The 12700-nt window shown below is 31.7% G+C and overlaps 2 protein-coding genes across 2 annotated transcripts in view; both read right to left on the bottom strand.

Annotated features, from left to right (window-relative positions):
* Positions 1 to 3373: 3373 nt before the first annotated feature.
* LOC108913774 lies at positions 3374 to 7955 on the bottom strand. Its single transcript, XM_018719397.1, has 3 exons — positions 7825 to 7955; positions 3988 to 4315; positions 3374 to 3899 (listed from the first exon to the last, which is right to left on the bottom strand). The coding sequence occupies exons 1-3, from the start codon at positions 7953 to 7955 to the stop codon at positions 3735 to 3737; spliced, it is 624 nt and encodes a 207-aa protein (XP_018574913.1). The 3' UTR covers positions 3374 to 3734.
* The window catches only part of LOC108913778 (zinc finger protein 58-like), a 29086-nt gene continuing 22929 nt past the window's right edge, over positions 6544 to 12700 (bottom strand). The window contains exon 4 of the mRNA XM_018719401.2: positions 6544 to 9247. Coding sequence (XP_018574917.1) covers positions 7975 to 9247 — 1273 coding nt within the window. The 3' untranslated portion in view covers positions 6544 to 7974. The remainder of the gene's footprint in view (positions 9248 to 12700) is intronic.

Here is a 12700-nt window from a genome sequence, read left to right as displayed (position 1 = left end):
TTTTTTGGAAACGGGCAAACTCGGATTCTTATTCTACATAATATCTGAAATTTTTCTGTGCAACAAAATAGATGACTTCAAACACAAACTCCTAGAATGCTCTACCGCTTGGACTACTACACATTTTCATAAAACAGCGGGCGACTCTAGCAAAATTATAGGTATAGGTATTAGGTATAGTTCAGGAAGTGAGAGTGTATAGTTCAGCTCTGGTATCTTGTCAAAGTTTCTTTTCTTTTTTGATGGTAATAATGATTTAAATACAACAAAACTTATATCATTGGATACATTGTTTAACGGCCTGTTCAAGCATAGTGTAGTTACTTGGAGATTAACTGGTTCTAGTGAGAAAATTGCATTTAAATCATACACTGCTGTTCTTTTTTTGTCTGTTTATAAGTGGAAAAAGTTAAGAGATAGCGATAACAGAACAACAACTTTTTTGTGAAGTTTATCCAGGTCCGGCTTTGTGAATTTTTATTCTGGTTATTAAAAATGAAGATATGCTCAAAATGTAATGATGACAAAGCAGAAAATATGTTTCCATGTGATAGTTGCAAAAGAATAATATGCAATGTGTGCTCTGATCTGACGGCATCTGAAATAAAATGTATGTTATTAAAAAAACGAAAATTATTGTTTCTTTGTGAAGACTGTGAAAAGGGTTTATCTCAAGTTCCTGTCCTTATACAGAAAATTAGTGATTTTCAAACTCAACTAAATACTCTAAAATTAAATAATACAGCGATGGAAACTGATATTAACTGTCAGGAAGATATTATTGTAGAAATGTTGGACAGACAAAATCGTAGGTCTAATATAATTATATATAATGTTAAGGAATCACAACAAAGAACTCGTATGGAAAGAAATAATGAAAATACTAAAGTGGTAAACGATATTCTTAGGGATGTTGATGTGAACAAGAATAATATAAAAGTATTTCGTTTGGGAAAGTACGACTCACATAAAAATCGTCCACTTAAAGTTATTTTTAGCTCTGCTGAGGATGCAATAGGTGTTCTAAAGGCTAAGAAGAATATTAAAGTTCCTGGGATTAAAATATATGGTGATCAGACGAAGGCGCAGAGAGAGTATTACATGCATATCAAGAAAAAACTAGAAGAAATGATTTCTAATGGCGATAATTCTAAAACAATAAAATACGTAAATAATAAACCAACAATTGTCACTAAAAAGGATGCAACCCATTCAAAAAACTGAATAATAATTGTAACATCCATTATAATTCTGACATTATATACGTTAACATCCAAAGTCTAGTAAATAACCGTGATCAAGTAATTAGCAGCATTGCATCCAGTAATCCGAAGATAATATTACTTAGTGAAAGTCGAACAACAAGTGATGTATTAAATGTTGAACTAAATATTGCAAATTATAAAGTTATACGATGTGATTCTTCGAGCAGGCATACCGGTGGAGTTGTGATCTATGTGAAAAACAATTTACAAACTACAGTTTTCAAGACAATTGTGCTTGATGGTAACTATTGGTGTAAAATTATAAGAGTTGTATTCCCCTTTTCAAAGTGGTTGATTGGATGTTTGTATCATTCTCCTTCTGCTTCGCATGCTACATTCATTGAGGATTTGGAAAATGTATTTGACAGTATGTTTTACAGTGGGACTAATAGTTTACTGATTGGTGATTTTAATTTAGACTTATTAGATAATAGTTTTTATAGCAGTAAGATTGGTAACCTTTTTAGTACATATGGTATATCCCAATTAGTCACTGAATCTACACGTGTTACTAATATTAGTTCTTCTTTGATTGATTATGTACTCACTAAACAAAGTCACGTCAAAGCAACAGTTCATTATTACCCTAAAATTACTGACCATTTTATAATATCTGTAGATATCAACCACACTGTGAATGAAAAACTTAATNGTTAATATTATGGCAAAAGGTCGAATAATTCGGAAGTTGGAAGCAGCTTATTTGATTCTTAATAAGGTAGAGAAATTTTTAAATAGAAAGATTTCATAAGAGAAAATATTGTATAATTGAATGATGCATTGTTTCTTTATATATCTTACAGCAGCATCAACAGCAAGAGCATCCGCTACACCAACAACAACAGGTGCAGCAGCTACAACAAGAGCAACAGTTACAACAACAACAACAGGTGCAGCAGCTACAACAAGAGCAACAGTTACAACAACAACAACAAGAGCAGCAAGTAAATCAAGAGCAATTAAGTTACGATGAGATTATACTAGAAAGTGAGCATCCTGTCCTGTATAATCTAATAAAAGAAATGTTCTGTTGACGTGTGATGAGGTCTCGACAAAGCAACGATGAATATGTTTACATAATATTGACAATAGTAACAAAGTATACTTTATTTATTTGTACATATTCTTGTAATTTATATTACGTGCATAAATAATTAAATTGGTATCTTTCATATAATTCTTGCTGGTGACATTGTTATCATTACTGAATTGAATAAATCATTTTCAATTAGTTGCTGTTTCTTTCCTGTTAGTAAAAAAACTGATTGAAATTCAGATATCATATAAAATTTAAAGAGAGGATACGTGTAGTAATTGACACTGATCGATCTGTATTGGTAATTGACTACTTTTACTAAATATTTAAACATGGAAATCAATTGCTTCATGAACAAAATGAAATTTTAAGTAGACTGACATGTATTACTTATTTTTAAGTTGTTTTATTTGTAATATATATTTACTTTGTTACTTGTTTGCTATGAATATTTATTTTATTTTAATTAGACACAAATAATTTTGATTTTTTGATTCAATTAATAAAACATTGAAATCTTTGGTAGATAAACATTTTATTTTTACAAAATTTTGAGAGACATAGCATTCTAACCTTCAAAAGAAACAGTTCCAGATCTCTTCTGAAGAAGAGAGCAATATGACTCTCGAAGCATTGAGAAGCCAAAACCGACAACATGGCAATCAGCTTATTCTCAAATATTTTGCAACGTTCTTTAAAATTTGTATCAGGAGAGCAGAAAGCCAAGGAGGTATTTTTTTTATGAATCTCTATTTTGAATATTTTTTCTACAATTCTGACAATTCATATCAGGAGAGCAGAAGGTTGAGAAGGTCTTTACAGAAAAATTGCTAGATACTTTCGAATTTAATTTTCAAATATTCTGCGTTTTTGTATCAGGAAAGCAGAAAGGTATTTACAGAAATCATTTTTGATACTTTCAAATTCCATTTCTTAAAATCGTTTATTTGAAATTTTTAATATTTTTATCAGTATCAGGAAAGAAGAAAATCGAGGAAGTATTTACACAGATATTTCATTACCACAGTAGACTTTTTGGTCGATCATTTTTTAAAGTGAAGGAAACACAAACTATTTTTTATCCTTATCTATTAAAATAGTAAAAATCTTAAGTACAAAAATGACTGTTAAAACTAAGTTGCTTACTACAAGATGTACAAAAAAATTTCACAGCATTATTCGGACCGTAAGAACTAGACGCTTAACCTAACTATTTGGTAGACATCGATATGTACAGAGTGACTATTTATGTACAGCCAGTTTAAATAAAAAGGAAAACAATTTAAACGTAAAACAAAAGTAATAAATAGTAATAAGTTATAAAAATATAATTTTTAACGAAACGAAAACATAAATTAGATCCGTTCTCTTTTCGAGAGGGGACCGCTTCCATACAATTTTGCCTAAAACGGAATGTTTGTTCTCGGAAAATATTAGCAAGTGTAAAATAAGAATAACGTTATCGCCAGAATTAATTTAGAAGTCAGTTTTACCGCCACGGAAGAAGAAAAGAAAGGCATTTTCGTTCTCGAACTGCACTGGATGCTGCCTTTGTTTTTGTATTCCTCGAAATTCGGCAGCCTCTCGATGTTCTCTTTCTGCAAAAAAAGCAAGAAATTCATTCGAGTGAACTCAATATTCGAGGTAAAATACACAATTTATAAATTTTTTTCATGTTTCACTTACGATGGCAAGACTGTCGTCCCTCTTTCTGCAAAAGGTAAGATGCAGCCCCTTGTAAAAATACTCCTCCATCTTCTTCGTGAAGATGGTCTCGTTGTAAGGAATATTCTGCAGGTGATCGGAAAACGACAGATTCCTAAATTCCAGCGGCTCTTTGATCACCAACTTGTCGAACATGTTTTGCGTCTGACCGTTCTCCCCCACGATGCTGTACTCTTTGGCATTCCTCAAGGCTATTATGGCCCTCATGTTGGCTTCGGGGGACATCTCGTCGCCTGGGCGGTTCTCGAAAGGCTTGGGCGTTGTCGTGGTCTCGGTTTCACTTTCCGTCCTTAAATCATACGAATATATTAGGGTGGCCCAAAAAAAAAAAAAAATTGTTTTTTCGTGTCTCTTGTGAAAATATGTTAGTTTATCGTGTTTTTAGAGCCCCCTCAAAAATTCAGATCAAAAAAAATTTTTTTAAAGGTCACTCAAGATTTTTAAAAATTTCCAAAATCGTTAAAAATTGATTTTTAAAAAATTTTTTTCCGGTCTGAAACACTTATTTTCCAAATAAAAATTCTACTTAAAAAAATTATTGTACAGAGTTCTTCCGATGCTCATTATTTTCATTTTCCAATATATTTTTGGTAAAATAAAAAAATGTATAATCACGATTCAAAAACATTCTCAAACATACAAAAAAACAAAAAGTGACTTGCAACAATGAATTTTTTTGAGTAATTGTTGATAGTTTGTTCAATTTTTTTTTAAATTGTATGGAAAAAATACAAAAGAAACTGTCATTGTTTGACCGGAAACTATTTTTGTAGAGTATTGCAACATCGAATAATTTTGTGAAGAATCGTTTAGAATCTTTTTTTGTTTTTTTAGAAAAAAACGCAAAAAATTTCGAAAATCAGTCCAAAATTCAATTAAAAATATGAATTTTTCCCAGTTATGGATCAGCTGTTGATTCTTTGACATACCATAACTTTAGGGAAAATTAATATTTTTACGTGAAAGGACAATCTTATTGTGCTCCTGTAAATGAATTGATAATAAAAAAAAAGTTCTTCTTTTACTTTAAACTTTCATGATTTTCGAAACTTTTTGCATTTTTTTCTAAAACGAAAGAAATTTATGAACGATTTTTCAATTTAACTGACTTCTACCTACAGATTAGCAGTATGGGTAATCCTGCTTGGGACACAAAATTATTCGACTTAGCAATACTGGACAAAAATAAAGTTTCCGGTCAAACAATGACAGTTTCTTTTGTATTTTTTTACATACAATTTAAAAAAAAATTAAACAAACTATCAACAATAACTCAAAAATTCATTGTTGCAAGTCACTTTTTGTTTTTTTTGCATGTTTCAGCATGTAAATACAAAAGTTTCAGGATTTCTCCTTGGCTATCCGATGGTGATCTTGACATTGACCTTGGCCTTGACCTTGAAGATCATTTCAAGCTCAAATGTGATTTTCTATACTTTTGACCTCAGAAATGAAACGAGCGGAAAATTTTACGTTATATGACCTTCAGTCATTTTGACCTTGGGGCCCCCACAAGGTCAAACTAACAAAAGTATAGCAACGGCAGAATGACTCGGCGGGAGAGCATTTTAGAGAAAAATGTTGAATACAACTCAAACTGCGCAGACTCCTGAAACTTGTATATAACATTTTTCTCTAAAATGCTCTCCCGCCGAGTTATTCTGCCGTTCCTATACTTTTGCTATACCCTGTATTTCTTTTCGTACAATTGAATAGTGTAATCAGTTTTTCAATTTTTTAAAAAATTTAAACAAATTATGAACAATTACTGAAAAATTAATTGTTGCGTAAATTCTTTGTTCTTTTTTTTTTGCATTTTTGAGCATGTTTTTAATTGTGAATATAAAATTTTTTTATTTTACCAAAAAGCATGTCAAAACGAAAATAATGATCACCGGCAGAACTCTGTACGATGACTTTTCCAAGTAGAACATTTGTTTGAAAAAAAAGTATTTCGGACCAGAAAAAAATGAATATCTTAAAAAGTTCTTGATTTTTTTATCCAAAAAAATTTGTGGTTATTTAAGACTTAAAAAGGTATACTTTCACCAAGTTTTGTCAACATTACACTATTTTTGTGGAAATGAAAAATAAAAAACGATCCTTCGCATTTTTCTCGGAAATTTTGAGGTTATGTTTAAGAGGTTACACCACTGTAACGGCCTAAAAAAAACGTATTTTTAACAAAATTTTTTTTATAAAACTGTAAATATGTTATTAGGCATGTATTAAGTGTACAGTTTCTTTAAAAAAATATTTCAAAATGGCGGCACTGGAGCCATTCTTCTGAAGCATGTTGCTACCTAGGCGAGTTTTTGAAAATTCTACAGTGGTATAACACCTTAAATGTGACCTACAAAAGTTGTACATTTTTGCATGATAAGGTAAAAAAANTTTTCATGATTTATATAATTCAAAGTAGCTTACATTATTTATTTTAAAATTTTTAACACATTACAAAAATGACATGATTGATTTATAATTCAAACTGCCGCTTTTTATCTCCCCTCTCTACATATGGGACATATGGAACACTAGTGCCCTCTTATTTTTGTTTGATTTTTGTTTACATGGAGTTCGGGCTCCTTGTATAGTCTCCATGCTACTCCCTATGTCCAATGTGTCAGAGCCAACTTCGACCACGTTTTTATTTGAACGCTCGTTATAATTCTATTAAATAAACTATTTCATGTATATGCTAACTAAATATTAAGTGAGCTACACATTACGTTCACTTGGCTGGATCGTAGTGTACTAAGCTATATTGGTAAATGATTAAAACGCTTAAAATGCTTTTTTGTTTTCAAAAATTTCTGTTTTAAAAAATAATAATGTTTTGCAAACTACTGTTAAGGCTAACATATATTCTTCTCGTCCATTGAAAATTTCATGGAACCATAATCGCATATTAATATTTAAATTTTGCTCTTCCAATTACGGTGACAGCCCAGTTGCTAGAGATTTTGAGATGGCAAAGTGCACAATTTTTTGCATATGACTAGTATTTTGCTACTAGATGACGGAAAAAAAACTGTGCACAGGAGCGAACTGGAAAATTCGGGAAATGGCCGGACAACCGCAACAAAAGTGGTCCATGAATAACTTGAAAAGTTTCTTGAGAGTTTCGCAAACGTGCAATTTTTTCGTACAGTGCCGTTATTTAGGGCATATCTCTGAATTTATAGAAAATAACGACGATTTTTACGCAAATCAGTCAGAGAAACTCATATTTCAAAGCGATGCTAAATGTGCCACTACTATTTCTTGATGAAAATGCACGAAACAAAGTTTGTTCGAAAGGGGGAGCTGCAAACTTTCAAACTTCAAACTTTTTGATTCGATATTTTTAAAAGTTTGAGAAACACGAAAAAAAGGAGTTTGTGAAACCCCTAATTATTTTCAAGTCAATCACGAAAAAAGATTCTTTGCAGTTTTCCTGTCATTTTCCAAATTTTCTCGATCCGCTCCCGTGCAGAACAATTGCTAACAAAAAACTAGCTACATGTAAAAAATTGTGTACTTCGGAATTAATGACACCTTCAAATACAATTTTGACTAGAGCGATTCGACTACAATGAGTTATGAACCGTTGTCAATCAGCAGATTGTCACAATGTGTGAAACAGGAAAAGTGTGTAGGTACCTTTCAATTCATAAATACACATTAGGCGATTTCTACAAATGCTAGTCCAAACATCACTTGGCCTCTGTTTGCGTAAAGTTTTTCATACATATTCACACTCGTCACTTTCAAATGCCTCACTATTAATTTTGCACTTCAGTGAGCAGTAAATTACACCTGTGAACTTTTTTGTGCACCATTTGAGGTCTTAAAGAATCCTTGTGATTGGTTGCTAGCAAAGCGTACTGGTACATTTGCAAGAAGGCTCTCTGCGCCAGACGATGCGATATCTGATATTGCTTCTGCATCTAGTTTCAAAATTGCACATTACACTTGTACATTTAGATGTTTCAATTGATGCTGTTTGATATAACTTTGATACTTAGTTGTAAAGTCGCAACTGTTACACCTGTACATTTGAACCTGGGAAGGATCTTTATGTTTCAGTTGGTGCTGTTTGAGATAATTCTTGTATTTGGTTTCATAGGAGCAATATGTACACTTGTATATTTGAACTTGTGAAGGATCTTTATGTTTCAACTGATGCCGCTTAAGACGAGCCCTATATTTAGTTTCATAGAAGCAGTCGTTACACCTGTATATTTCAACTTGTGAAGAATCTTTATGTTTCAATTGATGCTGCTCAATACGACACCTGTATTTAGTTTCATAATCGCAGTCGTTACACTTATACATTTGTACCTGCGAAGGATCTTTATGCTTACGTTGATGCTGGCTGATATGATTCTTGTATTTAGTTTCGTAATCACAGTCGTTACAATTGTACATTTGAACCTCTGAAGGATCTTTATGTTTCAGTCGATGTTTTCTGATGTAACCGCTGTATTTAGTTTCATAATCACAGTCGTTACACTTGTAAATTTGTTCTTTATGTTTCAGTTGGTGCTGTCTTATACTCTCCCTGTACTTAGTTTCATAACTGCAGTCGTTGCATCTGTACATTTGTACCTGCGAAGGATTTTTATGCTTCAGTTGGTGCTTTTTCATGTTATTCTTATATTTAGATTCATAAACGCATTCGTTACACCTGTAAATTTGAACCTGGGAAGGATCTTTATGTTTCAGTTGGTGCTGTTTGATATAATTCTTGTATTTAGTTTCGTAGGAGCAGTCGTTACACCTATATATTTGAACTTGTGAAGTGTCTTTATGTTTCAGTTGGTGCTGTTTTATAACATTCTTGTATTTAGTTTCATAATGGCAGTCGTTACACTTATACATTTCTACCTGCGAAGGATCCTTATGCCTCAGTTGATGCTGGTTGATATGACTCTTGTATTTAGTTTCATAATCACAGTAGTTACACTTGTACATTTGAACCTGTGAAGAAGCTTTATTCCGCAACAAATGCCTCTGATGTAATTTCTTATTTTCAGTTCTATACTCACATGACTCACATTTATACACTTCCGGGACCCCACTTCCAGTTTCATAAATACATTTATCACATTTGTACAATACTTTGTGTTCCTGTTTGGTTTTCATTTCTGATCCATTCTCAAGTTTACATCCGTCTTCTTCATCTTTACAATAACTCTCCTTGAATAGTACCATATCAGAGCTTTGCACTGACGTGTTGCTGAAAAAAATTGCATATACAGAGTATTTTTAAAACTCAATTTTAATTTTAACACACGTCAAAATATTGCGTTTCACAAAAAATTACTCTAATGAACGAGCACATTTACATTTGACATTGAGACGTATGCGGCCAGCTGTGTAATTATTAATTATACATTTGTACCATCGTACCGAAACAACTCAGTGCTTACTGACATTTCTATCCTCGTCACTCTTAGACTTGATGGAATTACATGTTATTAGAAAGAATAGTAACATTTTCACAAAGAAATATTCTATTATAACTTTGCTAAATCCACAAGGCAATATTTCATTTTTATTACAGTGAAATAATTTTCATGCTGTTCAAATAGTGTAATAAAAAAGTATAAAGTTGGAATAAGACAAGAAATTTAGTTTTTAGCTATTAATAAGAAATTCAAATCAAACAGTTGTGACATTTTGGTAATGGAAGTCTGTAGCTGGCAGCGGCCAGCCGATCTTCATACATTTTTTTTTCTGAAATACTCGTAAAGACTTGTACTTTCATGCTCAAGTGCTATAAATTCGATTTGGGTCATATCGATTGAGTTTTGAGAGGTTATGTTGCCAAATTTCATTTTTTTTTTGTATTTTCAGAGAATAAAACGTTGAATATTAAGGGTGAGAGAGCAGTAGGGGTAATTTTTTGAGGGGAAGATATACCTACTGAAGAGATGGTATACGTTTGATTTGGGTCATATTGATTGAGTTTTAAGAGGTTAAATATTAAGGGTAGGATAGTAGTAAAAGTCATGTAATGGGGAAGAAAGTGTACTTAATAAAGTTCTGAGATGTCATTTTGATTTGGGTCATATCGACTGATTTCTAAGAGGTTCTTTCACCCTTAATATTCAACGTTTTATTCTCTGAAAATACAAAAGAAATTGAAATTTGGCAACCTAACTTCTCAAAACTCAAACGATATGACCCAAATCAAATTTATAGCACTTGAGCATGAAAGTACAAGTCTTTACGAGAATTTAAGAAAAAAATTTATGAAGATCGGCTGAAATCTGGCCATCTTCTGGAATTTAAAAAAAAAAAACTCAAAAATCCCAGTGTACGACATAACAATCGGAAAAAACTATTAGATGTACTATTATTTCTGGTGGACTTTTGAATCGTCATTCCCCTCATACCCTTTTGTCAGAAGCTAGAAATAATGAAAATTCAAATATTAAGTAAAACCACAAGGATAATCATCAAATTAAGCAAAAAAGTACATCCACTTATGTATTCCCACGTATTTTTTCCTGCTGAATTTGAATCCGGGATCAGAATTGACCCATCACCCCAGAATTTTTCGTGAAAGCTGAAAAATCACTTGAAAACCGTCCAAAATAGTGTTTACATCCTTCTAGGTCGAAAAATAAAAAAGTTACGGATTGTTTGCTAGTTTTAAAAATTGTGGGTAGGTCATGTGACTGAAAATATGTCCCCTCCTATCTTTTAACCGTTGAAAATATCGAAAAACTAACTCTGGCGTCCCTCTAGCATTTCGTCCGAAGATTCCAGCAAACCAAACGACATCCTTCTAGGTCGAGAAATAAAAGAGTTACTGTTATGGGCTGTTCGCTACTTTTAAAAATTTTCTTTATATCGTTTTAACCGTTGAAAATATCGAAAAACTAACTATGGCGTCCCTCTGGCATTTTTTTATTTTCATCCTAGGTCTGTTTGGTTTTCACGTGACTTTATGGCTCCGACAAAAAATCTTAGGGCGATGGTCCAATTTTGACCTCGGATTGAGATTCAACGGGAAAAATACATGAGAACACATAGGTGGGTATTCACTTTTTCTTTGTGCTAGTGTAATTGAATCAATGATAGTACTGATAACATAATTTTAATTTTAATGATGAATCGATTCAGATCTTTGATAATGAATTTAATTATAAAAAAGGCATTAGTGAGATGCTAAGTATAAAGTCACACAATAACTCCATAAACAAGGAGTCATACAGATATTTTAAGTAGATTCTTGACTTATTAAATTTTAATCTAACAAAAACACTGTCAGTGTTTCGGCATTTTTTTGTTTAACGTTTTTTAGTTTTTGTTTTTTTTTTACCTTATCACAAATTTTAATAAAGCTTGTCACAAAAATGAAAGGATAAAAAAGAAAATCCTAAAATTTTAGCTGATTTTCAAAATGCTGTAACTCGGTGGAAAATGGTTGTAGGGTAATAAAAAAAAGCTAATTGAAACTTGAAGATCTTTTAGTTTGATTCACCCTCTTCGACTTTTTGAGCTTACGAGATGATTTTTCACTGAGTCATCATTGCCCTTAAAGCAAAAATTACCTTTCTGGCTTTAATAATTAATTATTTGGGAACTACACAGAAAACCAAAGCAGAGTTTTGAAAATTTTAAAAGATTCTCCACAAGACGTTCTTATCGTTATAAAAAAAAAATTACGATACAAGAAACTCGACAAAAAAAGGTAAAAAATCGTGTTAACAAAGGATTTTTGATAAATTTGAGATTGATACTAAGAATTTTTTCGTTTTTTATTTAATCTTGAAGTTTCCCAAAGAAACCCTTAAGAATTCAAATCGCTGCGATTTTTCTTTCATGATTAAAATTGCCACTTTTCCTAAAAATCAAAAATTGTTTGGTTTTTTTTAACAATAGGGACATTTGGCATTCCTACACAATTGTTAAATAAAACTGTAAAATTTAATCACAAAAAGTTGTATACTTTGTTGTGTCAAGTTGTGTCAATGACATAAATAACTGCTTAGTTAATTATTACTATTACTTTCTTTTCACTGCTTTCTCTGATGTATACTCCTTTTCTATTGGCAGTTCTTGATATTTTTCTTTTTTTTCTGAGTATTCTTTTATTATACACGGTGTAAATAAACTATTGCAAAAAAAATCAGGGGATTCTCTGTTCAAAAATAAGGATTAAAAAAAAATTTCATTTCAACAGCCCCTGTGAACCGCTTCAAGAGGGTGTCAACATAGTTTTAAATTTTTTTCTGAAATACCAAAAATGTGACAGAAATGAATTTAAGTAGGGATTTTCTCTATTGAGAAAACACTCTGTGAACAATTTGTTGATTTTTCCCTATGATGTAACGGGTAGAAGAATCCACCCCAAAGACTTGCTTCATAGGCAACTTTTTTTTGTTGTTAGTTTATTACCATTTAATATTCATTTCAGATAGCCAATTACAAAATGTCAACGTGACAGCGGCCTACTAGATTAATTACAGTTCGATAAAATTCCTACCTCATGCCAATCATGTCATGTAATTGATTTATATTATTTATATTATACAGGGTGGTTCCGAGATAATGGGCCAAAATTCATGGGTAAATTCCCGAAGCAAAAATTTTGCGATTTACCCGAACTTACCTTAGTCCAAAAGTTAATACTTAAAGATATACAGGGTGTTAAATGTAAAATATTATTTTAGTTTTT

Source organism: Anoplophora glabripennis, unplaced genomic scaffold (assembly GCF_000390285.2).
Source record: "Anoplophora glabripennis isolate ALB-LARVAE unplaced genomic scaffold, Agla_2.0 scaffold1292, whole genome shotgun sequence".
NCBI classification, from domain to species: Eukaryota; Metazoa; Arthropoda; class Insecta; order Coleoptera; family Cerambycidae; genus Anoplophora; species Anoplophora glabripennis.
This window is presented reverse-complemented; position numbering and strand designations above follow the sequence as displayed.

Excerpts from the sequence above, each read along its gene's own strand:
- LOC108913774 (XM_018719397.1), bottom strand. The coding sequence starts at position 7,955 with ATGCAGAAGCAATATCAGATATCGCATCGTCTGGCGCAGAGAGCCTTC. Across the intron at positions 4,316-7,824 it reads GTGCACAAAAAAGTTCACAG|GACGGAAAGTGAAACCGAGA; the intron begins GTGTAATTTACT and ends GTATGATTTAAG. Across the intron at positions 3,900-3,987 it reads GGGACGACAGTCTTGCCATC|AAAGAGAACATCGAGAGGCT; the intron begins GTAAGTGAAACA and ends CTTTTTTTGCAG.